The 24,431-nt window shown below is 41.0% G+C and overlaps 2 protein-coding genes and 2 non-coding genes across 5 annotated transcripts in view; 3 read left to right on the forward strand and 1 right to left on the reverse strand.

Moving 5' to 3' along the window:
• The window catches only part of LOC108144999 (odorant receptor 56a), an 85,855-nt gene that overhangs the window by 51,019 nt on the left and 10,405 nt on the right, over positions 1 to 24,431 (forward strand). The gene's annotated exons all lie outside the window — the stretch shown is intronic.
• Trnak-cuu lies at positions 144 to 216 on the reverse strand. Its single transcript has one exon. It is a non-coding gene; the product is annotated as a tRNA-Lys (tRNA).
• Trnak-cuu lies at positions 844 to 916 on the forward strand. Its single transcript has one exon. It is a non-coding gene; the product is annotated as a tRNA-Lys (tRNA).
• Positions 21,668 to 22,648, forward strand: LOC108145001 (general odorant-binding protein 56h). The gene is made up of 2 exons (XM_017270163.2): positions 21,668 to 21,780; positions 21,849 to 22,648. The coding sequence occupies exons 1-2, from the start codon at positions 21,721 to 21,723 to the stop codon at positions 22,185 to 22,187; spliced, it is 399 nt and encodes a 132-aa protein (XP_017125652.1). The 5' UTR covers positions 21,668 to 21,720; the 3' UTR covers positions 22,188 to 22,648.

Here is a 24,431-nt window from a genome sequence, read left to right on the forward strand (position 1 = left end):
AAATTAAATTAATACAATTTACAAAATCCTTTAATATTAAATTGGTTAAGTGCCTGCAGCAGTAATTGGGCAATGCCATGTTTTTTTTGCTTTTATATCTGTGGCTAAAGGGTAATAAAGGGAAAATAAAAAGAAAGTTATTTCGCCCAACGTGGGGCTCGAACCCACGACCCTGAGATTAAGAGTCTCATGCTCTACCGACTGAGCTAGCCGGGCACATAATGGTCGTCAGCAAAAGGCGCAAAAGAGCACAGACCCTCCGCCGTAGGGAAGTGGTATTGGCTGTCCAAAGCAATTGCCCTCTTTTCTTTGGTATTTGTATTTTTAGAATCTTTCGTTTACATATATAGGAACAATAAACCTTGTAAACATTGCTAAAAATTAGCGGCTGGAACTGATCCCTTTCTTTACCTTCTCTTAAGTCCCTCAAATATAAATGTTGGGAGTACTGAGCAACTTTTGCAAAAATTAACATATTTGTGGCAATAAGTAATTACTTAATAATTTCTACCCTATTTTTTCATTATCCTATTCGAACATATGTAAAACAATTAAAGAAAATAATACTTTCAATTCGAAAACAAATAAATAAACACAAAGTTTAAATTTAAAAAAAAACTGTATGGTGTTCCAGTCACATGTATTTCCATTCATGACCAAATAATACACAAATCTAAAATTAACCGTAATGTAAGCACGTGGAGATATCAAAAGGTATACTATTTGATGACGCATTGGAAAAAACTCGGCAAACAAGAACCTATTGCCAAGCGATCCAAACATGAGCATCCCTACAGTGGCGGCAGTGAGGTCTTCTGCGTCATTTGCTTCATCACACGCATGGCCCGGCTAGCTCAGTCGGTAGAGCATGAGACTCTTAATCTCAGGGTCGTGGGTTCGAGCCCCACGTTGGGCGAAAAAATTTTTTGTTTCTCTTAAATAAATATATATATTCATACATTTGTTCCTTTAGCTCTAATAGTTCATGAGTTTTGCATCTTTTTGTTTGTTATATGAAAATCATAACTATTTAGTTTAGTTTAAAAATTAAGTATTGAAAGTGTTGTATGTTTGTATGTATGTTGTATGGTTAGTGCCTATATCTTTGCCCCAGACATTCTGTCTACCCATTTACAGAGCTGTAGTATGTGGAATTCCTTGGTTTCATTCATCAGCGCATCTCGCCGACCAAGCCCTGTCAAAAAAATCATTACATTTTCGTTCCGTTTCTCACAGAAGAACATACCATGCGTAGAAAAATGGTTATTCATAATCATTTGTTACGCTTAATTGTTGTCTTTGCGGTTTACCTCATGGCTGCTTTTGTGTGCTGACCGCAAATTGATTTTAAATTCATTTCTCAGTCTCGGCCTGTGGGGCGGCAAATAACAAAAGCCGAAACGGGTACGCGGGTCTGAGAATTTTTGATTATTGTCATTATTGAGGCAAAACTAGAGTTGAAAGCGTTTGAGAATGGTTTGTGAGTGTAAGGAATCCGGAATATTTCCCACCATAGCCATATAATCTCCGACTCAACCTCGGGCTCAACTTCGACTACCGCTTCCCTCGTTTATGACTATTTGCTGTTTATTTTTGTGAAATTTAAATCCGCACGCGTTCTCTTCTTCGGTCTCGCTGGTTTATTATCCTTTGCCGGCACTTTTTTATGAGTTAAGCCAGACGCGGCTTATCTATGTGACAATGCGGTAGGCACCACAAGCAAAATGGTAATGGGTTTCGGGGAGTGTGTGGCAACGCCTTTATTGCCAGGCCTACCAACCACCCAGAACATCCCGCCGCCCTTCGCTTCATTCATAAATAAATTAAATAAAAATATTTTTTCAAGCCGCAAGCCATGCAACAATAACAAATAAACTGAACGGGGATAAAGGAACTCAGTGAAACTCAACCGGCGGCAAGAAATCTGCATAATGAAGCGTAATACGCAAATGGTGTGGAGTTGTGATTGGACCGGATTCCGCAAATTGAGGTAGGCGGAAGGTGAAGGAGTGCAGAGTTTAAGAACGCTGATGAGCCCTGTATATCTTGAAAATCCCCCAATCGTGTGTAAACGAAGTACAGGAATTTAAAACCTAAACTCTGCACACAGTTTTAATTCAAATAAAAGTAACAGTGTATGAATAAATACAAAAAAATTAAAATAGGTGAAGTGCTAGCTAAAATATATACACGAAAATATTGAGGTTTAATATTTTCGTATATATTTTAGCTAGCACTGAGCACTATTGAGGTTTAATATTTTCGTACAAACACATATATTTTTCTGAAAATAATAAAGGCCCTTAAAAATTTAGATATATTTAATTTAAATTTATTAACATGGCGGTACTGACACCCTAAAAGAGATTTATCTACGGCTTCTCCCCACAATTTGTTTATATCTTAAGTTTCTCCTTTCAATTTTTTATTTATATGGATACATAAAGGCAAGTCATTTAATCAAAAGAGTTTATAATTCTTTTTATAGATCCGCAACAAGCGCATATTTCAATAATGGCTTTCAATTTGAAGACCCAGACTTGAGCACCCCTGAAGTTATTAAAAGATTTGTGGAGCTCAGGGCAAAGGTCAAGGAGAACCACCCCGTTTGCATGAATCAGGAACTCAGTTAGCCCCTTTCAAATCCATTGCCGATATTGGCCACTCAGATTCGGCACGCCTCTTTGGCAGCATTTTGTTTGGGCGTGTTAAAAGTTAAAATAAATCAAACAGCCATAAATTTGCCGCTTTTGGCAATATGTGGGGAATTCGATACGTTCATCAAATGTAAAAGGGTTCAAGCGATGCGTTTGCTATCTATCAATAAATGTCTCTATATGTGCGTCCCAGCCGCCCCTCTCACATATTTTATCGGCGGCAGGACAGCGCCAGGACCCGAACGATACGCATCCTTCCTCCGAGTCTGTGTCTGCGTCTGTGTCTGTGTCTCTGAGTTTGCCAGACTCTGTCTGGCTGGGCCGAAAAAATAGAAATCACCCAAAGTGGGGCAGCTTATGAAAAATATGGCGCAAAGGGGTTAAATGACGTATGCATTGCAGCCATTTCTCTTATTCTCGGAGGAGCTGACTCTTCATTTGCCTGCCGATGTCTTAGTTACCCAAAGCGGAAGCTCCGAATTTATCATTGCCCCGACAGGACTCTCTGTTTGCATTTTATGAGTGGCCAAAAGGTTTCGAAAATATGTATTTTTGGACACACACAAAAATGTGATCAATAACGCTTGAGGTGGAGGTGGAGGACTCTCTGTGGGAAAACAAATGTGCAGTCATTTTCGGTTTTTGGTAAGGGGGAAGTTTGATCTGCCTCAAAGTGAAATAGAATGATGGGCTAAGTGGAAAGGGAAAGGACAGGAAGCTGTCCTTGCATAGCTCTGATTAAGTCCGGGTTTCACTGGGACAGAGAAAAAGTCGAATCCCTGGACTAAACGAATGTAATTTGCATCACCTCTCAACTGTGAGTTACTTTTGTCTGATTAATGCCAGCAATTGGCGAAGATATTTCATTTAAATTATACATATGCAGTAAATAGAAAATCGCCTTTTCGGGGGACCCCGGAAAATCCCCCGAGCAGTCCGAAACCACTCCAATAAAATATATTGTACGATTGTCTGATTATCAGCGCAACCGCAAAACAATTTAATACTAAAACCCAAGCCACATGCCCAGGCACGCGTTCCAGTTCCAATTTCCCATTCCCATCGAAATGTTTTGGGGGTTGGAGAAACACACTCATGACAAATGCACAAAATCTGCAACAAACTGTTGAAAACACGCGCTACATCAGATCAGCGATCGGGGTCAGGGGTAGGAACAGGGTTTATGTGGCATATAGAATTACAATCTGAATGTCTGAATCCCTTTGACAAATCGCCGAGATGACTCGAGTTACCCGCTCCGAAGATCCACATTTAGATTAGCATTGTTGTAGGGCCCTGCCCACAAATTTGTGCATTTCGCTGGCCAGGTGAAAGTCAAACAACCCCAGACAGTCCCAAAACCCCAATAACAATAACCGACAATAAATCTCCCTGGCCAACAATGCGGGAAAAGGATAATTTCGAAAAACCATTAATGGGCCGCGCACATTAACATTCTGTTGTGACAGGCGGCAGTCAAATGAGCGCAGGACACATTGCACAGGATCCCTGCAGGAAACGCAAGCTGCAGGCCAAGGACTCCAGGCAGCTCCTGTCACTGACATTTACATGGAATAAATGTCCGAGATCGATACCGTGTTCCAAGAAATCGCTGTCACCAACCAGGATGCATAAATCATGATACGGAACTGAAAGAGGTTTGTCATTCACAGTTAGTGAAGTGTGGAAGGCGGTGGTTAAAGGTCATGAGGGCGGTTAAAAGTATTGTGCTCGGAAAACATAACTTTATAAACTAAAAATATAATATACATTTTTAAGACGGGCCAACCCAAAATAATTGAAAAATTGTTTCAATTGAAACCGAGTTTTTTTGGTACCATTGCTAATTTAAAATATGTCTTTTAGTAAATAGAAATGAGTGAAAAAAAAGAAATGATAATGCAAGTTTTTTCAAAAATGTATTATAGCCAATGTAATTGACCAATTCAAACAAAGCCAACGGACTTGGAAACGTCTTTTAACAAGATCATTAAAGTTATAAACAATTTCACTTTGTGTTTATTTGTTTATAAGTAATGTTTACTAAATTCTTTTAAGAAAATATTACTTTATTGTATTTCAAAAATCCTCACTTAAATTTTTTTTTCCAAGGAATCGATTTCTGAAACCCCCAATGCTGCAATACCCCTTCGAAAATGTCAAAATCAACCGCTTGCACTTTCCATATTTAATTGCAGAACAGGAGCTTAGCAACCTTAAACAAAACGCCTAATCAAATCAGACTCAACCAGCATCTGGGAAAACTTAATCGCTTGATAGGCTTAGGGTTGCCGTCGGGCTAAATGCGCAACGCGCCTCCATGAAAATTGTCGACATCAAAGGCATTTCCCAGTTAATAAATGGGCAATAGGAAATGTTATTTATGGCATTATGCCAATAAGACGAGGCCTAATTTAGGAAGCGCGTGGCCAGAAAAAAAAGCCCACCAAATATAGCGAAACAGACAGAGATACGGGATTGTAAAATGCGATTCATTTTTAATCCAATTTGCATATGAAATGACACAAAGCCCGCTAAATGCAACCCTTAATAAGTCACCAAGGGACCCTGGGCGGCGGTCGCTTTGCGAGCACTTGAAAATGTTGTGTAAATCCCCTCGCAACCCACCACCACCATCGCATTTACAATTGTCAAGGTTGGGTTTTATTTTATTTCCGGGCAGTTCCTACTCAACTATAAATATGTCAAAGTTTCTGGTTACCATGGCCCATTGGTTCAACTTCCACCCCTGGCCAGACGAAATTTTTAAGTATTGTCAATATTAGTAAATATTAAAACGTGTAAGGGTTGCTCTTCGGGTTTCTGCCTATCTGCCCCGCCCACGGAAATGCTAAATTTCTGTAAGCCGCAAGTATTACAGGCATCGGCATTACCCTACTGCCAATTTTTCACTTTCCTATGCAATTTGTGTAATTTTTTATTAAAGACATTAGTCAAATAAGTGCATACACACGGGGCCGATCGCTTCTCATATGACGCCGCCGGGCATTAATCTGAAATGGCAAACGCCCTTCGCCGTGGAAACCGGAGCGGACACAGCCTCCAACCCAGCAACAAACCCAACCACCCACCAACAAAAAAAAGCCATTCATTTTGGGCGACCCACCGTGTGCGTCATTTGTTACATTTATTATACATTTTACTTTTTTTGTGTGCTGCTGTTGCTGTTGCCTTTGCTCCCAGTGTTTTCGATCTAAACGGATTTGGTTACCCGGCACTCTCACTTGCCCATCGCCTCGGAGAAAATTAAACTTTTCGCTTCGCTTTTGTGCGCGGGGCACAATAACATTTCATGCACTTATGACGCCCAGCCGAAAAACCACCCACCCATCACCCAGCCACCCCCTGAGACCAGCCAAACTTCCCCTTTTTTCTGGGCAATGACTTTTTCGGACCGAGCCCAGTTTTTATTGCGGCTCTGCTTTATATTGGCTTCATTTTTAGTTACTCAGCTGTTTCGCTTTTCTTTCTTTTTTTTCCAATCTTTTTTTTTTCGAAATGTAGAGGGGATGGAGAGTTGCAGCAACTGTTGCAGGGGTTAATGTTGCCAATGGTTTCGCTAGAGTGTGGCTGTTATTGTTGTCACGATTTCCACATATTTCATAAATCCGGACAGATTGCTAATTTGTGCTCTAAATTTGCACAAATGCGGAAATATTTGGTTAGGGCTTTCGGTTGGATTTTTACCCGTTCCAATTCTGTCATTATTGAATTTATTGGTTTATATTTATCAAATTGGATTTTCAACTGGGATTTTCGGGTTGCACTGCATTCTTTCTGTGGCTTAAAAGATTGAAAGTTGGGCAAACAAAACGGCGAAATGACAATTATTTGGCAGCTGCGAATCGTTAGCAGAAGCTTAATTCGATTTATGATATCCGTCAGAGCTCTAAGTCCTTGAAATCCTCTGTTTATTTAGATGATTACTTTGTTTCCAGCTATGTGCTCTAACTTATTAGGCCAATTCCAACTCACTTTTGTCTGATTTTCGAAGTCGATTATGATTAAGGGGTCGCAGTGACATTCAGCATGTGTGATTAACTTAATTCAACAGTTGCACGTATCACATTTATTGGTTCTGCAGCACACGCATGTGAGTACGTAAAAAATAACGCCCTAACTATATCAACAAACGCTGGCCCTCTGAGTATTTACCTTTGCCATCGACATCAAGTCGGACTATTAAACTAATTTCCAGTTGTCATTGACGAGCACGCACATGGCAACTTCCCATACATAGTTTCCCAGATCCAACTGAAACACGCACAGGGGAAAACTTTAGTTCGCCCTGCAGCCTCGAAAACTACTATAGGAGATGTCGCAGAGTTCCGATTCCCGCACTAGGCTCTGCATCCTGTTTCCCTTGTTCCATTCGACTTTCATGTAAATTAAGTTGACTGGGTGCAGGATGTGTCAGGTGCCTACGACTTCTCCTGCCTCGTAGGCATTTCTGCTCGAATTCCATATTTACTGTCAATGTTAATTGCTCAGAATTGCACTAAAGTGTGTTGACTTTTGTGCCGCCCAGCAAACTGAAAGCTCGCACTGCATGCGAATAATGAATGCCGAAAGCCCAGAAGTTGTGATTCCATTTGGACACCAGGTGAAGGAGTGATTGGCCTGCACATTCAATTATGCATTGGCAGGCCAGAGTTTGTGGTGAAAGAGTTTTAAAATTCAATTTGTTGGGAGAGCACTTTACCTTAAAACACTCACTCAACGGTTTTCAAGGGAACCTTTCCCAGTCAATATAAATAGGATACTATTTTTTCAACAATTCTCCGCTTACTTGCGTTTTCCAGCGAATCATTAGCCGTTCAAGGCAACAACATATGTCGGATTAAGAACATCCTTCGAATCCATCCTAGGACATGTGGCCCGCATTTCCTTCGTTTTCCCTTTTCCCGCTCTCATTTTCATTGTCATTGTCAGATGCCGCCTTAGGCTCATCTTACGCGCTTTGTTAATTACACTAATTGCACTAAATCACTTGAAAATTTTCGAACGGAGCTGTGAGAGATCCGTAAAAAATGGAATTGGAAATTAGGGCGTAGCACATTTCACCTAAGTTCCATATGGGGACTTAACGAATGCCAACCCAGCCTGTGGGAAAATGCCTCTAGGAAGTGCTGGTGTAATCCTAGCCATCCTGGCATGTGGTATTCTGGAATAAATTGAAGAATCACTGCCCATGGGCGGGTTAATGCTGGCAGAGTACCATAATATGTATAATAAGCACAGTCTCTTCCATGTTAACGTAATTAATGGTTAAAGACGCAGGCTGCTCCAAGTTGGGAGTGGCTGCTAAGATGTAAGCCAGATGAAATTCAACTCGTGAGGGATTTTTAAAGACCTATCTCAGCTTCATCTATTTCAGGGAGGCAGGCCAATGGCGACAATGGATGCACCTCCCTTGAAGAGATTCCAAGCCATATTTTTACCCCTTGCTGCTTGCTGCTTGACACATCTTTGCGTATGCTCAGCACTCCACCAGCGTTTGATGCACACCTCAGTCTAGGACATTCTGGGTGCTCATTTATCAACCCCAAAGGACTCAGCAGCACACGGGAAAAATATAATACTTACCTTGGTATTCACAAGTTATATCGTAAACTATACAATCTGATATGAGGTAATACCAAAATAATATCATCAGCATTGAAATCTGCAACTCTCTCATCGTAATGTTACAAGCATGTAAAAAAGAATGCTTTTTACAAATTTACTTGTGGTTGGAATTTTAAATAGAATGATTATGCTATATTAATTGATTATAATAATCAATGAAGTTTATTTATTTCTTTTTAAGGTTCACTTAGGTTCAAACTGTAACAGTATATATAACTTTCGAGTTTTTAACCTACTATAAGCCTTCCATGAGGAAAAGAAAACGGGTTCTAATTAATAACTAATTACTATTTATATTTTATAAATAGTTTTGAAACACACACATGTACAAATACCATATATTGTCGAAATTGCTCATTTTTCATATCGTTAATAAAATACGAAAAATAAATAAAAATGGCTTATAAAGTTAAGATCTCCATGTCCTAACTTTTCTCGATCTGCAGAGGGAGGAAAGTCTAAGTTATAGAGATTAAATAGTTTTATTTGGCTAGTGATAAGCTTAGTGCTATTTTTTCTCTGTGCAGCGGCCATTGCAACCGGATCCCGCTTGCATTTTCGCAGCATTCGAACCAATTTGTGCCCAACGTTAATAACGGCGCATGGACTATAACAATAACCCACATCGATACGGCGGCACGTAGTCGCTGCACGTGGTGAAGGACATGGGGATGGGCATGGAGCAGGATGAGGAGCTGCCTCTGAGTCTGAATCTGAATCTGGAGGAGGAGTAGGAGCATGGCCATGGGCAGAGGCCTGCTGTGCGACAAACAAGGTGAGTGGGCAAGGCCGAGCAGCGGGGAATGCAATCAGCAAAGATGTGCATTCCAGAGAGGCCGACATGCCCACCCACATGCCAACCCCACTCGGTACATCACTCACCCAGCAGCTCGCACACAACCCCTTTGCCAGTCCTCCCACCAAGGACGCCACCCCCTTTTGTTGCACGCGTGTCCAAAACACACGCGCGGCATCTTTGCGAGCTGTGGAAACTGGGCCTGCCACTCCCCCTTCTCCGGGAACCAAAAAGCCTAAGACCCCACCCCCCTAACACCCTACCATCTACCACCCCCCCTAACCTCTCATTATATTTGTGCATTGACTTTGCACATGCCCGAAAACTGGAGTCGTCTTTCCTATTTGCACAAGTGTTCCGTGCGCTTTGAACAACAATAAAAGAGATTAATAGACATGCGGGAAAGGGGCGAATGAATCGGGGTTCTGGTTCTGGACGCGTAAAGGGGTAAGCTGCCAGGCCACATACAATAATTGGTGCCTAAAAGGCTTGCATATTTGTCCGAGAGAGAAAAGGATGGGCGGCCAGCAGGATAACCGCTTTCAAAGGACCTCGACTTCTGCACACCAGAATGATCGATCTGTAAAATATTTCAATTTAATGAATTGCGTGCGGAGTGCGTGCTGACAAAGGGTTAAGCGGGGGTGGAAGCTGTCTCAGTGCACAGTGGGTTAACGAGCAAGGTGGGCTGCACCGCAACTATTAGACTTACTAAATAATAACCAAAATTTAATAAGTACCACAATAATAATCTTTTACCAAAACGCTTTAAATCGTAATTTTAAATATATTAAAAAATTTTAATATATTACCCTTCAAACCATATACTTTTAAGACAAACTAAAACCAACTAGCATTTTGTAATGCTTTTTCAAACGAATGAGTAAAAAATATTTGATTTGACTTATCCGTCAATCTTAAAACTATGAGAATATAACTATTTTGTCTGAATTATTATTTAACATGATTGTATTATATGCAATTTCGAAGGAAGTAGTGTTAGTGCAGCATTATTTGTTTCATAGTGATATATTTGTTCTCTATCTGGAAATGGAAACACGAATTTAAGTTATTGCTGTATGAATTTATGAATTTATGTACAATTCTTAGGAAGTGATGGTAGTTCAACATTATTTACAAGTATTTCATAGTTAAATATTTTTAGTAATCTGAAAATAGAAACATGAATTTTAGTTAGTTATCTTTGCTGCCTTAGACCACTGTGGATTCGGAGTGGGAGCTTAGAGATCTTTGTGGTGCGCATTAACGGCAACTTTAACGCGCTTATCGCTATTAATGAGCAAATATGCAACTCAAATAGAGCCGCTCGCCGGGATGATGAGTTCGATTCGAAGGACGAGGATGATGATGCGGCTGCCTTTGGTGGTTGCTGCGGTCTGTCAATCAAACTGGTCCAGAGAAGGGTTGCCATAAGCCAAGGGACTCAAGTGCCATTCGGCAGATAAGAAATTGGAAGACGCACCAGATACAACTACAACCCCACGGCAATCTTCAAGCTCCCCAAGTCGCAGTTTTATGCTCAATAGCAAAACCAAAACCCCAGCCCTTCACCTGTCAGTTATGACAGTTAAATGTTGACGCTCGAGTGGCTGCACAAATTTCTAACTTCTACCTGGGAAACGCATTTTTAATTTCACAGTTTTGCCCGCTTTCCATTTTCTACTTTCCACTTTCCACCACTTTGCACATAATTTAGTCATTTCATTTGAAACGCCCCTTCGTCCTCAGTTTGCGCGATCTGTCAAATGTCAAATGCATGTCAAAGGCAACATGTCAGAGCCATTTCCAACGCTTTTCTTTCGTCATTTTTGTATTTTTTTTTTTTTTTGTGTTTCTCGGTTTTCTGTTTGGGTGCCCGCTCTCGTTTTCCTTTTTTCATAGTTGGGCCAGGCGTTAAATGTATTGGACAGCAGTCTGGGACTCGGTGTTCCTGGCACTTTGTCTGGCTCTGGTCCTGTTCCTGGCTGCGGCTCTAGATCCTGGTTCTGTTCTTGTTCCTGTTCCCGTTTTTGGATTCTGGGTTCTGGGTTCGGGGAACTGGGAACTGGCATCCTGGGGGTGGTTGATTGTCATTTTTTGCGTTGCGGCAATTTGCGGCTTTTGATTAAAAAATACACACACCAAAAATACGCCAAGGGAATAATGCGAGTCGTGTTGTTGCCATTGTTGTTATTTTCGTTGTCCTCGCAAATGGGTTTTGCATTTTTGGGGTTCTGGTTCTGGCTTTTCAATGGCTCAACAGTGTTTTCATTTTTGCTCTGCTCTATGTTGTGCCCTATGCAGCATGAATATTGGCGTAGTTTAATTTTACCAAAGTGTCAGTTGTGTATGATGGCAAAGGGAATTGCAGCTTCGCTTGGCAAGCGTCTCGCCTAGCACTTCGAATTTTCATTCATTTTCGATGGCATTGAAAAATCATTTTAAAAGGCTTTAATTATATTAAGTGCTTTAATAATAAAAATCTTTTTACAAAAACAAGACAACGATTAAAAATAGATGATGGAAATAACATAGTTTTAATAATTGAAATGGATGCTTTACATTTTCTTGGCTAAAAATCATGTTCTGAAGAAAAGCTACAAAGTATACTTTTTAGATTTTTCTTCACTGTTATCATTATTATTATTATTATTATTATTTAATGATATATTATAGTATATACTACACGCTAACGGTGATTTAAAGAAGCTAAAGCAACGGGAGCCTTTAGCCTTTAGTATTTATAAAAAGTTTTTTTTTAGTTTGATTTAGCTTAAGAATGTTTGAGGAAATAAACACAATTAAAGTCATTGACAAATATTTTAATTAATTAGGTTAGGCAAGCATAAGAAATAATTTAATTGTACCCATATGCACTCCCCTTATGTCTAGCCCAAATATCATTTTCCAAATCATGCGATCATATTTTACATACCATTTACTCGCATTTGACACACCATCGACTGTCGGCACAGCTGTTAGCATTTCTGATCCCATTTGGGAGCAGAGCAGAGCTTGTAGAGATACTTGGAGGGCTTGTCAGTGCTCTAATTGCTCCTACCACAATGCATCCACAACATTAATCACGGGACTCGGACTCGCTCAACTCGGCTCAAATGCGGCAGAAAAAATTGGAAATCACGGTCATTGGCTAAGCGATAGGTCCATCTGCAGGATAGGACCAGGACGCAGGACGCAGGAACAAGGACTCCCGGCTGGATGTGCACCCAACCCCCTGGCATTTGAGTTATTGTCGCCGGGCTTCGATGCATTCGAGTGTGACGCGAACTTTTTGCGCCCCGGCCTTTTAGTGACGGGCGGGAAATGGATAGTGGAAATGGGAGTGGGTTGTAAAGAGGGAAATAGACCGAGGTTGGAAAGGAAAGTTGTCGCGTGCACGGCCGGAACTGACACAGGAAGCGCCGTACATCAGGCGAACGCGTTGACAATGCAGTCGAAGAAGGGGAATCGTGGGGTCGGAATCGCGACAGGACATACGCAGTACATCGCCAACGGACCCTTCCAGCTATTGCCGCATTATTAGCTGTCAGTAAACGGAATTGTCGCGACGCGACGCGACTCAACTTTGTTGAAACTCTCGTTTTTCTCTGCCGGCAACATTTTAACATAATTGGCCTTTATGTCATAAAGGCCGCTCGGCAATCACTTTTTACCACTCGCTAACCAATTTTGTATCTGCAACTTTGCGCTTGAATGCATGCAACTTCTCCAGACCCATTTGCCATCTCAATAGCAGTACCCCAATGCGAATCATCACAGCCCCTCCATCCACCAAAATCCGATCCATTCCGACCAACAGAACCCAGAACAGGCCAGTTTGGTTGAGTTGTGTTTGCGTGGCTGCACTTTGGCAAGTTAATTTCGCAAAGGCAACTGAAAAAATCATATTATGAGGATGTGGAAAGAGTAGTCTATCCAGGCATATCCTCGAAAGCATAACTAAAGTTTGTGTTGTATTTTCTTCTTTAAGAAATTTCGATTTGTTTAGAACATTTCAAATTTGTACATCATTTTTGTAATTTAACAAGTTATGAAAAAAATTTTTGCATTTATAAAAAAATGTTTAAGTATACGGCATCAGTTATTTTATTAACATAAAAATTGTATTTAAATCCCGGTTACAAAGCCTGTTAAAATTTATTTAGCCTTTGTCTGCCAAAATAATGTTCAGATGTCTGAGTCCTTTATCCCCATTCTTACAGCTTTTAAAAATCCCCAACTACCCCTCCTAATACAGGGTAACTCCGATGGAAAAAAAATAAACTCGTTTGCCTTTTCTTTGGCGCACAAAATGGCTTGGAAAATATTTTTCAATCACTTTAATTGTAGCCAAACCCAAAGGATGGGCCGTGGGGCTGAGTGCCAGACATCAAATTGCATTGGTCTACGTACGCCGGGGTATTGGTTTCCCTTCCATATGTTAGCTGATTCCCCGCCTCCCCATCCCCCCATTTTTCCATAAACAAACTCCGGCAAGAGCAATGCAAATTTAATGTTGTCAAGCTGTCGTATCATGCTGAAATATGCGCATATGGAGGGGGTAGACAGCCCCAAAGGCAAAGGAAAAGTCGAATGTAGTCACATGTCCACCCAGGCCAAGACGTAATACGAAACGGTACCCGTTCCAAAGCCACCCGATATGCATACTTATATAGCTTACTTATTTTAAGATAATGCCGCCGAGCAGCAAAGAAAAAGGGTACAAATTTCCTGTACTTCCGCTGCCTGTCATTTGGTTGTTGGGGTTGTAGGTTGTAGGTTGTGGGTTGTGGGTTGTAGGTTGACTGGGTGTTTCCAGGATGCATGTGGAACGTGGTTATTATCGCCTGCAATGTCGTCCCATCCAGGAGCTTATTTAACTGCCGGGCATTTGTAATAAAACTCAAGCGCATAATTGTTTGCCATATTTCTGAAACCCGAAATGGCGAAGGGAGTACCCCATCTATTCCCTTCCGAGCTCGTGTCCTTTTCCCCCACTGCATATCCTTTCTCTTAGGGGGGTGCGGCCACGCCAATTTATGAGCAGGTGGAATTTTTAAGTAGTGTGTGTTGCCTCCAGGGAGGTTGGCGTGGAGGTGATTTCTGAGCTGATTGCTTTCGAATTTTTGATGAGGCTGCGTTCTGGCGAGCTAAATGTGCATATCGCACCAAACTATGCTGAACCCCAAACTCATTCGGTTTTATTGGGATAGCAAAATGTGGATGAGGCAATTTGATTATGGAAATTACGTTCGTAGTGGGCGAGCAAATCTCTCTCTAATGATAACAGCTTATTTATTTATGATGGGTTCAATTCGAAATCAAAAATTACTTATCCATTCACTTACCTTTCAGGCCTTATCTGTCATTCACTTTCATAGTCCATCTAGAAATAAATATTTAATATTTAATCTTGAAGACAAATTGTTTTAGGAAACCAGGGCGATTAATATAACACATATGACCAAAACCGTTATAAGTTAATTTCTTTAAAAACAAACAGTTAAAACAGAATCAAATATTTTATACTAATATACCATATTACTTGTTTTTCCTTAAAATAGTACATTGATTATATCATTATCTTCAAAATATAGTTCTTTCTTTCTCTTTGCATCAAAACTTCTCAATTTATTGTATAGTTTTTCAAAGTTTTTAATTTACTGAGTATTACATTTACTGACAAGTTGTTTGGTGATTAATAAAAGGGGACCAGCGTTTTACATCTGAACTTATCTGCTGCTTATGCAGCTTCTCATCTCATGGCATAATCCCTGACAGTCTTTGCTTGCTTACAATTATAAGCATACTTGATGCCAGCCAAACTCCACTACCCATATATGAACATAATTCCTTATCTCATTGGCGCCAAACTTCAATCCAGGGCCAATCAATGGCGTTACGCATACGCCGCGTAAGCCGCAACAACATCCTGCCTGCAAGTACAACAAGTACACCCAAGGACATCGTCTCGACGTCATTTTCCTTACAAAGACGTCGCCAAGTCTCGCCACCAGTGCCACGCCCCCAGGACACTTTCGCGCTCCTTTGTCAAAGCGAGCGACTGACTGACAGACGGGCGGCTCTTAGAGCTGAAAGCTGCTTTATATGCACACGGCGTATTCATCAAAGTGGTTTTTATATTACGTGATATTTTCTGCTGCCTTTTCCGCTTAATTTTTTACACGCTTCCTTTTTCGCCAAACAACACAATTTTGTTGACAATATTTTTCGCCTTGCCTCTACACTCTCAATTCTCGTGTTTTTCTTGATATCGGTCTTTTTTGTAATGGCAAAGTTTTACACAGTTTTTGTTGTGGGTGTGGCTGCCAAGTGTTTTAGCTTCCCTAACGAATTCATAAATATTCAAAACACATTGAAAATTCTTTCTTTTCGCCGTATAATTAGGTTTTAATCATCATCAGCTCCAAATTTTATGGGCCCGCCTGCCAATCAGGCTGAGAAAGTTGCGCCAAGACTAGTGCAATCAATTCTGACAAATCAGGCCAAATTGACGGGCCCGTAAGCCCGACAGAAAAACGGGGCGAATATATTGCAGAGTCCCCATTTTGGGGCTGACTAATAAAATGCTCTGTCGCAGTCGACGAATTCCCAAAATTGACGCTTTTTTTTCAAATCCTCCCCCCAACTGAGGGATGGATTCCCGATCCGAAGGACCAAAAAAGAGAGCAGGAGCTCAATCCTCCATTTCATCGACTGCTCCGACGGCTTATCATCTTGGCCGTATGTCAGCAGCCGGCTGATGCATCGCGTCAAAGGTTCCGCTCCACTCTGTTCCGCTGCGCAATGTATCAACCTTAATATTGACTTTCGTTTTGGGAGCAGCTTTGGGGTCGTCGCATTCGAAGCACCTGCAACTAAACACTGAAACAAAAGAGGGGTTTTTCAAAGACCCAGAAAACTAAAATAACAGTTTGTGAATTCTTTTTCGAGTTTAACGATTTGAGAACAAGTCTTATTGTTATGCAAAATCTGACCAAACTTTAAATGATAAATAACTACCTTCCCTGAATTTATAAGGAATCATGAAATGTTTCGAATAGGTACTTCTTAGAACCGATTCGATGATCTGTTTTCCCAGTGCATCTCCATCTGCAGCTGCATCTGCAACTGAGGGCGGCTTGGATCTACCAACCGGCGGTTTTTTGATTGAAATTGGAGATTGCAATTGCCCCGGCTCTGTGCCCCTGGCTTTTCACGTGAGTGTTCGTGTGTTTGCCGGAGTGTTTGCTGCACGGCGGAAATTTGACTACGCCACGATATGCGACCAGACAATTTAATACCCTCCGAAAAGCCCGACGGCGGCTCAAATGCGGTTGGCAGCTTTCCGCAGTTGCTTTCGTCTGGGGACACACATAGTGTGTAAGGTGCCAGGATCCAGGGGCAACAAGAAATTAGTTTCTGATGGTTGCTACCTTTTTACTGGGGCCCTGCCATAACACTAAGAGATGGATATTGAATCTGGGAAAACACGATGCGGCACAGAACAAATAGAACGACTTGTGAGCAGGCAAGGAAAATGAAGAGATCAATGGACTAGTTTCGATATAAATTATTGCGCAAAGCATTGGACCTTAGAGAACATAAATAAATTTGCCAAAATCTAGAAATCTGGAACACAAGATGGCATTTTGCCAGCCATCATCTAGGCCGGCCACCCAAAGCCAAACATCGTCCATCAGGCCTCACCCTCTTCACTTTTCATTAGCCACTCCAATGCGAACACGCCGTGCATTTTGTAATTTAATAACTCACGCAAGTAAATTAATTTAAAATCATATTTATAGCATTTTAGTTAATTAAATGCGCAAAAATGAGACCCCGCCTCTGCTTTCCTTCCCTTCTTTTTTTTTAGCTAGGTGAAAGTGTCAAATGCATGAATGTGGTTACTAATGTTGCTTTTGTTGTTGTAGTGTCTGTCTCACATACACGCACACACACACACTGGCACTTGCTCACGCACACACAACCCGCCTGCTTGCCGCGACATTTATGAACTTTATGAAGTCTGCTCCATAAATCATCTCTCCCATACTCTTTTCTATGGCAGGGCTAGCATTTTGCTTAGGCGAATTTAATGAAAAAATGAATTTCGTATTCCCAATGGGCTAAACAACGAAACAGGAATACTCTCTGGCAAAATGATGCAGAAAATTGCTTTAAAACACCTTAATATAATTCCATAAGCACTTTGGAATCAATTTAATGGATATGAAAATCCATATCCTTTTACCAATACTTTATTGTTATAAAAATTATTCAAAATGTATCAAAGTTACTTAAATATTCATATGATTGTTTACAAACAATTACACTTTACACACACTTAGCTTAATTTTGGCTTAACAAAAGTTATTTTAACTAGCTTGCAATTGCAATCAACACTACTACTACTTTAAGTTTTGTTTCATTTATATTTTACCTTTCATTTTCTACAACTCCGAGGACTAAACATTATCAAATATTCCAGTTCACTTTCCCTTTACAAAAGGGTATTCTCACATTCCCTGGTCCGTGGATGTGGATGTGGATGCCTCGCGTAAGTTGTCTGCACGAAAGCGAAAGATGAAATCATGCGGTCTGGCAAGTGCCTCCAAAGGTGGAGCAGGGATTTGGGACAGGGATAGGTGACTACTGGCTGCCTGGCTGAGTGGTTGAGTGGTGCAGCATGTGTGCCACATGGCGCATTGCCGTATCCACGGCTACGACGACTGTTTGTTTGCCTCTTTGTTTATGTTTTGTTCATCTTTTTTGTTCCTTTTTTGCTATTTATATTATTTTGTAAGACTTTTGCGCGCTGGATGGTTTATTATTTTGCGCTTATTTCTAATTTTTTCCGCATCATCTCGGGTTTTATTCATCTCCTGCCGAGATTTATGCCCAATATACAAAGTGTGAGTGTTCCTGGGGGCTGCAAGTTAATGTGGCGCATTATTTAGCCACATAGTTTCTGAGTTTCGCTGCGATTATGCAAAGTTATGCGGCAGCCCCCATGACTGCCCTTCAATCTGGCCAATAAAGTGCAGAGCACCAGCCAACGCACATATAAAACAATTTGCCTACAAAAGAGTCTCATTTTCGGAGGGGGGCCGGCAATTTAAAATTGTTTATAAAACACAGGGCGGCGCACACATGAGCATAAAACTTGCATGCCAAGATGGTGGCTCCTGTTGCTGGAGCGCTGGCCACAATAGCTCCCAGAGGTCGGCATTAAATTCTGCTGCTGGCCTATATAAGCCCGGGCCGGGGTTTTTGGGCCATGGCCCTAACTACACCATGGGGACAGCAATTGATGATAGTCTAAGGCCCCAGATATGTAGCCCTGGCTGAAGCTGCTGCTGAAGCTGCTGCTGAAGCTGATGCTGATGCTGACGCTGAAGCTAAAACTGAGGCTGAGGCTGAGCCGTAAGCCTAAGCGAATGCTCCGGGATATAAAAGGACTTAGTCGCATGTTAACGCCACGCCTACGCAAATCCATAACAGGAGCAGCAGCATCAGGATCAGAATCGTGGGGTAACCACCCCCGCAATGCACTGCATTCATGTTGTGTATCCATGGTGGTGGTGATGGTGGAGATGGAGATGATGCCTCCCCGAAGCCACATCCCACCCAGCTCTGGCTGCCCATTATGAAGTCATAAACGCACATGCAGCCAGGCCAAAAATTGGAAGAGCCCATTGGGGATGAGCCCGGGGCTCCAGCTCCATCTTCATCTGGTCCGACTTTTGGCCGTTTCTGTTTTTTTAGCACATGTAAAAATGTTGTTCTTGTTATCAAGAAGGGAAAAAGCAAAACACCCGCCGATGGGGGGGTCGACACAAAAAATTAAACAACGAGATGTGGACAATTTTCGGGCATAGCCCCGAGCTTAAACTGTTATTACCAGCGAGGAGTGGGTCGTGGTCCGTCTGCTGTTTATGAGTTGTAAAGCCGTAGTCAGACAATAGCCGGCATTGGCAACACATGAGCGCTAAGCCGGAGGACATATTACGGGCCTGGTCTAGTTTGCTATTTTAAACAGCAGGACAAATCGGGAGAAGCCCCCGACATCATAACTCTGCCCGTTTTTGTCTCTCAGTTTGCCACACTCTCGGACTGTCAATGGTCTGTGCTGGCTCCTTATGCCTGGCTGCATTTTATATTTATCCTGTGCCAGCATTTGTGGCTTTAGCCAAGGAGCAGTTAAGTGGGTGGGTGGGCAGTTCGTCCTCTCCCAGGTGAGTTATGTAATTTGGATTGCGCAGTTTTGCGTAGGTTCCTGAAATGGAGCGTTCCTCCAGGGAAAATTCATTTTCAAGGAAGAGAAAGTCAAATCTGAACAAAAGATATGTTCATTGTGAGCTGTTGTCTATGTTGTTAATTAAAATAAAAATCTAAACATCATTTTGTTGCTTAAATAATTTGAAAACTTAAAAATAAAATTCTGAAAAATAATGAAATAGAAGAGAGAATATTAACAACCCGCTTAAACTTAAAGCAGTACAAATGGCCTTATGTTTTAGAAAAAAATATTAGGTTCTAATCTGGATGAACTTAGACTTATGACCCATTTTATTTGTACTTTAATTTCATTAATTTTTTTCACTCAAATATTCAAATTTAAATGCCTTTAATATTTGTAATGTAAGAAGATGCTCGTTTCTTTTGCAATAATGCTAATACCCTGGGGGCGTTAAACTAATTGAAAGGCATGCCTGCCAGCGCATCGACCACTTTGTGATGGGCTTTCGATCTCGAATTTCCTCCCACTTGGCGATATCACAAAGGCCACGCGTCAATTACACTAAAGTAGATGTAAAATGTGTTTTAAAAGCTTGGCCAATATTGTTTTACCATGCGCACTGGATTCCATCGGGGGGGGGCAATCGCGTTAGCAATTCAAAGTCCGGACTTGGGCGCGTGTTCCTTCCGGTTTGGCTGCACGTGCCCGACGGAGAGTGCCGGATAACTTGCCCGACATTCCGACCGGGCTTAAAGAGCAACTTTAAGGCGGGTTGGCCAACTACTCGCTCGGGCGGAGTAAAATGGAAAAACGGTTCGAGCGTTCCCAACACATTTTTGGCATACTTCACACAATCTACTGATGAAGTCAACTGGAAAACTCGCATAGCTTTGATGTTTCGACAGCGATTGCAATGTGTACACACGGATACACACAGATACACACACACACAGCGACCGACAATACACACACACACAAACAGTCAAAGGATGCCATTTATTCGAATGTCCTTTGGCGCATTTCAAAGCCCGCAACTTCAAAGCCCGAAAATGACCTTTGTGGGCTGTAGAAGCTGTGGCCAGCTGGCCCATGCGAAAGGGGCCACTAAATAGTAATTTACTAAATTAGTTTGTTTTTCTAATTACCACTATGAGATGGCTTCTCCTTGCCCTCCGCTTTTCTGCCAGCCCGTTTAGGGCCATTACATTTTTTGCAATTACTCTAAAAGGATTTCAATTAGCGTTTGAAATCGCATTAAACTAAATGAAAATGTGCGCACCACATAAAAATAATTTGAACTATATTATACATTCATAATAATATTCATACTAAGCGGAATTATAAAAATATTAGCCGCAGCACTTGCACAAAAAAGCCAATTACCGTAATTCCATACAAATGCAATTACAAAATATCCGAATTATGTAATCGTCATTGGTACAGTGAACTTCTTTCCAATTAAAATGTGCACTCAGTTGAAAGTGCAAATTAATCAACGCAATTTCATCACAAATTTTTATGGATTAAGGTGCAAACTATTCAGTAGACTCATCCGTTAATAGCTATGTCACATTTTAAACAAATGCATTCCGATAATATTCATCCGAAAATGAACAACAAATTATGCATAATTAAGAAGATAGCAACAGTAATTATACAATAAATAAACGCGATTGTTTCAGCCTGACATTCTGCTGCTCTGCCAAGTAATTAAAAATATGTATTTTTAAATTTTATTATCCCGAAAAATATCAAAGTAATACAATTATGCAAAATAAAGTAGGTGTTGAGAGGGCCTTTAATCTTATTTTCTATCTGTTCATCAATTAATTTGAAAAATGATTTAATAATTAAAAAAAAATGGTCACCAAATATTTTTTTAATAAATGTTTATTGCTCGAGGCCTAGCTAAAATAATAAACTTTAAAAAACTATTAAATTTATATTTGTATATTATTATACATAAAAATCAGCTTATGGAAATAACTTAAATCGTAATTTGTTTTTAACAGTTTATAACAATTTCCTACAAATTTGTAATGTTTTCCTGAGCTCTTCGCGTTCATTGAAAGCTTTCTGAGAATTCATTGCTTAATATTCAGAGTAGTTTTTCGTCATCAAGCGACTTCCTAAGCAATAAAGAAAGCTTACGACCTGCAAATCAGTAATTAGCCCGACCCACAGGTTGCCGACCTTGGCTTTAACTTTTGGAATTAGTCAGTCAGCGTGACCGATGTGTCTCTGCTAAGTTTGTGATAATCAATATGCGGGACAAAAAGAATTGACAAAATGCAAAAGTCACGCAAAGTGCTGCTCGAACTATAAAAACCGATGTAGTTTTAGCGAGCGATTAGTGAACAAAAAACCGAAGCAAAATGAGGGCTACTCTGGCATTGACTCTGCTGCTCAGCTGCTGCCTTACAGGCATTCTGTCGGTGAGTTAGGACTTAGGACTTGCTATAATTTGTAAGTCACTAAAATGGATAAACCTCTACCCACGCAGAATGCCACTATGGATCCCCAGACGTCTGGGGATATGGTTGGTGAATGCTTGAAGGAGAACGGAGTCACTGAACAGGATCTGGCGGACCTACAATCGGGAAAAGTAAAACCCGCTGATGCGAAGGACAACGTCAAGTGCTCCACCCAATGTATATTGGTCAAGAGCGGCTTCATGGACTCCACGGGCAAACTCCTAACCGACAAGATCAAAGCCCACTATGCCAGCACCAACCAAAAGGCTGAGATCGAGAAAAACCTGGAAAGGTGCAGCAACGTCAAGGGGGAAAATGCATGCGACTCAGCGTTCAAGATATTGGCTTGCTTCCAGGGCGGCCAATAGTCCTACCAATCGGTAGACAAATCTAAGAACAATAAAGGCAAGCAGCAGATATGGAGCAGAATTATAAATTCAAGAAATGTGCCAATTTGCAAGGCTTCTATCATTACTAGAAATATCTATTCGGAAACTAATTCTTAAAAGAAGTGCAACTATAAAATATTTGTGTGGACTCCAAATATTGGAAGTCTTTCGTGGATTGCCTTTAATTTGTATTTATATAAGGTCAGAACTGGATATCAGACTTTTTAAAATTAAATGGTACAAAGTTTGAAATTCCAAAATTGTAATTATAATATTATGAAGAATCATAGATTAACCTTGCATATTTTACATTTTATTGAAGATTGCTAAATTAGACGAAGTTTTATTTACTTATTTATTTTTATTAACAAAATTTATTTGTTTTAACGTGAAGTTATGTTTGTTCGAACATTAAAGTCTTATCCGGCGGATCCTTTGAATTTAGGCGTGTTTCCAAAAATGTTTTTCAAAATTGGAGCTACGATTCTTAAGGTGTAACAGGTAACTGTGAAGAAGGTAACGGATGCTGATGGCGATGGCAATGGCGATGGCTAACGGTAACGTTTCCCAATGGCGCGCAAACAATATGGCGTTGCCGTCGAGGTCGAGGATTCAAAATGGGGCTGTGGGCGGTGGGTTGATCGGAAACTAATTCTTAAAAGAAGTGCAACTATAAAATATTTGTGTGGACTCCAAATATTGGAAGTCTTTCGTGGATTGCCTTTAATTTGTATTTATATAAGGTCAGAACTGGATATAAGACTTTTTAAAATTAAATGGTACAAAGGTGCATTAAACATCTTTAAAAAAGTCTAACATATTTGCAATTCAAATTTTAGATCCTGTAGATGTGCTATATGCAGCATTAATGATAGTTAAGATAGATTAGTCTGAGCTCTAAAGTAACTTTTTTATTTCAAAAGTGCTTAAACATGGTCTTCTTTCATTTTGACCCCGATAGCCATTTCGGTGGCTAATTTGGGAAATATTCTCGCAAGCATCTGTGAAATGCCAGCAATTTAATTATTTCGAACCGCTTTGGCGAAAAGGCAAACAGAGCCACTCATAAAATCATAGCCGCCGGCAACAATTTCAATCGAATTGTCAGGGTCGGGACACTCTTTGCGATGGCCCAACTCCATGTTGTTGTTGTTATCGAAGACAAACTAAGTTTTCATATATAAATAGACGCTGCGGGCTGGAAGCGCTGTGGCCCGATTCTCAGCGATTTTGGGGGCAGGCTTTGGCTCTACATATTGTATTCCGAGGAATTTTTAATTTCTTCATTGTGAAAATATTTATTGAAACCGAATAGCGCCGAAGGCACCGAAAAGTTGACGGAGCACTCGCAGCAAGCGAAAAGGGACAAAAGAAAAACAAGAGCCCGAAAATTGCGCAACGCGAGGAGTTCGATGGTATCGGAAAATCTCCAGATTGGGAGCTTTGCTGGATGCTGGGTTGGAGCTGGGTGGGTGACTTTAACGGAGCTCAGTTGCAGCTTAAAGGAAAGTCCGGAGCAGGGAGCACGGTACATGGTTCACGATGAAAACCGGACAGCTCCGGTAATAGCCACTGAAACCTGGGCAAACAAATTGAATGAAATCAACTCGTTAAAAAGTAAATAACTCTGATGAATGGCTGAACTGCACAAAGGCCGGCCGGGTTTCCAGGTAGGAAATTCCGGGCTCTTCGCCTGCCAGTCAATTGAAAATGAAATACAAATAAAATGCAAACAACCGGCCGACGCATCGGCCACATACAAATGTTGGCTAAGCAGCAGGCTACAGGATACGACGTGGACGATGTCTGGACTGTTAGGAATGGCCGAGGAAATTAGTAGACCTTGGGCACAAAAAGGAGCCGAACATGTTGAAAAGGCAGTAGGAAATGGGCTGTAAGCCGCCGCAAGCCAAGCAGGAGCCAACAAGCGAGGGCATCTGCCGCAGGAGGCAAGGAGCTGGATGTTTTCCTTTCACATTCATCGATGAACTTTCAATAACAGAATTTTAGCCAGCCGATTTTTTATGGCCACCGGGTTTCCTTCGCTTTGCCTTCTATGCACCCCTTTTTTTCAAGGGTATGACATTGAATTGCACTGGCTGCCAGCCGAAAGTGCAGGATGGCAAAAGTTTGCATCCGCCATTGCCGGATTTTGGCCTAGGCCGGAAAAAGTTGTTGCTAAAAAGTAACTTTGCGAAAGGGATAAGAGCTCTTGAAACCTAT

The sequence above is a fragment of the Drosophila elegans genome, unplaced genomic scaffold (assembly GCF_018152505.1).
Source record: "Drosophila elegans isolate 14027-0461.03 unplaced genomic scaffold, ASM1815250v1 contig_183, whole genome shotgun sequence".
Lineage (NCBI taxonomy): Eukaryota > Metazoa > Arthropoda > Insecta > Diptera > Drosophilidae > Drosophila > Drosophila elegans.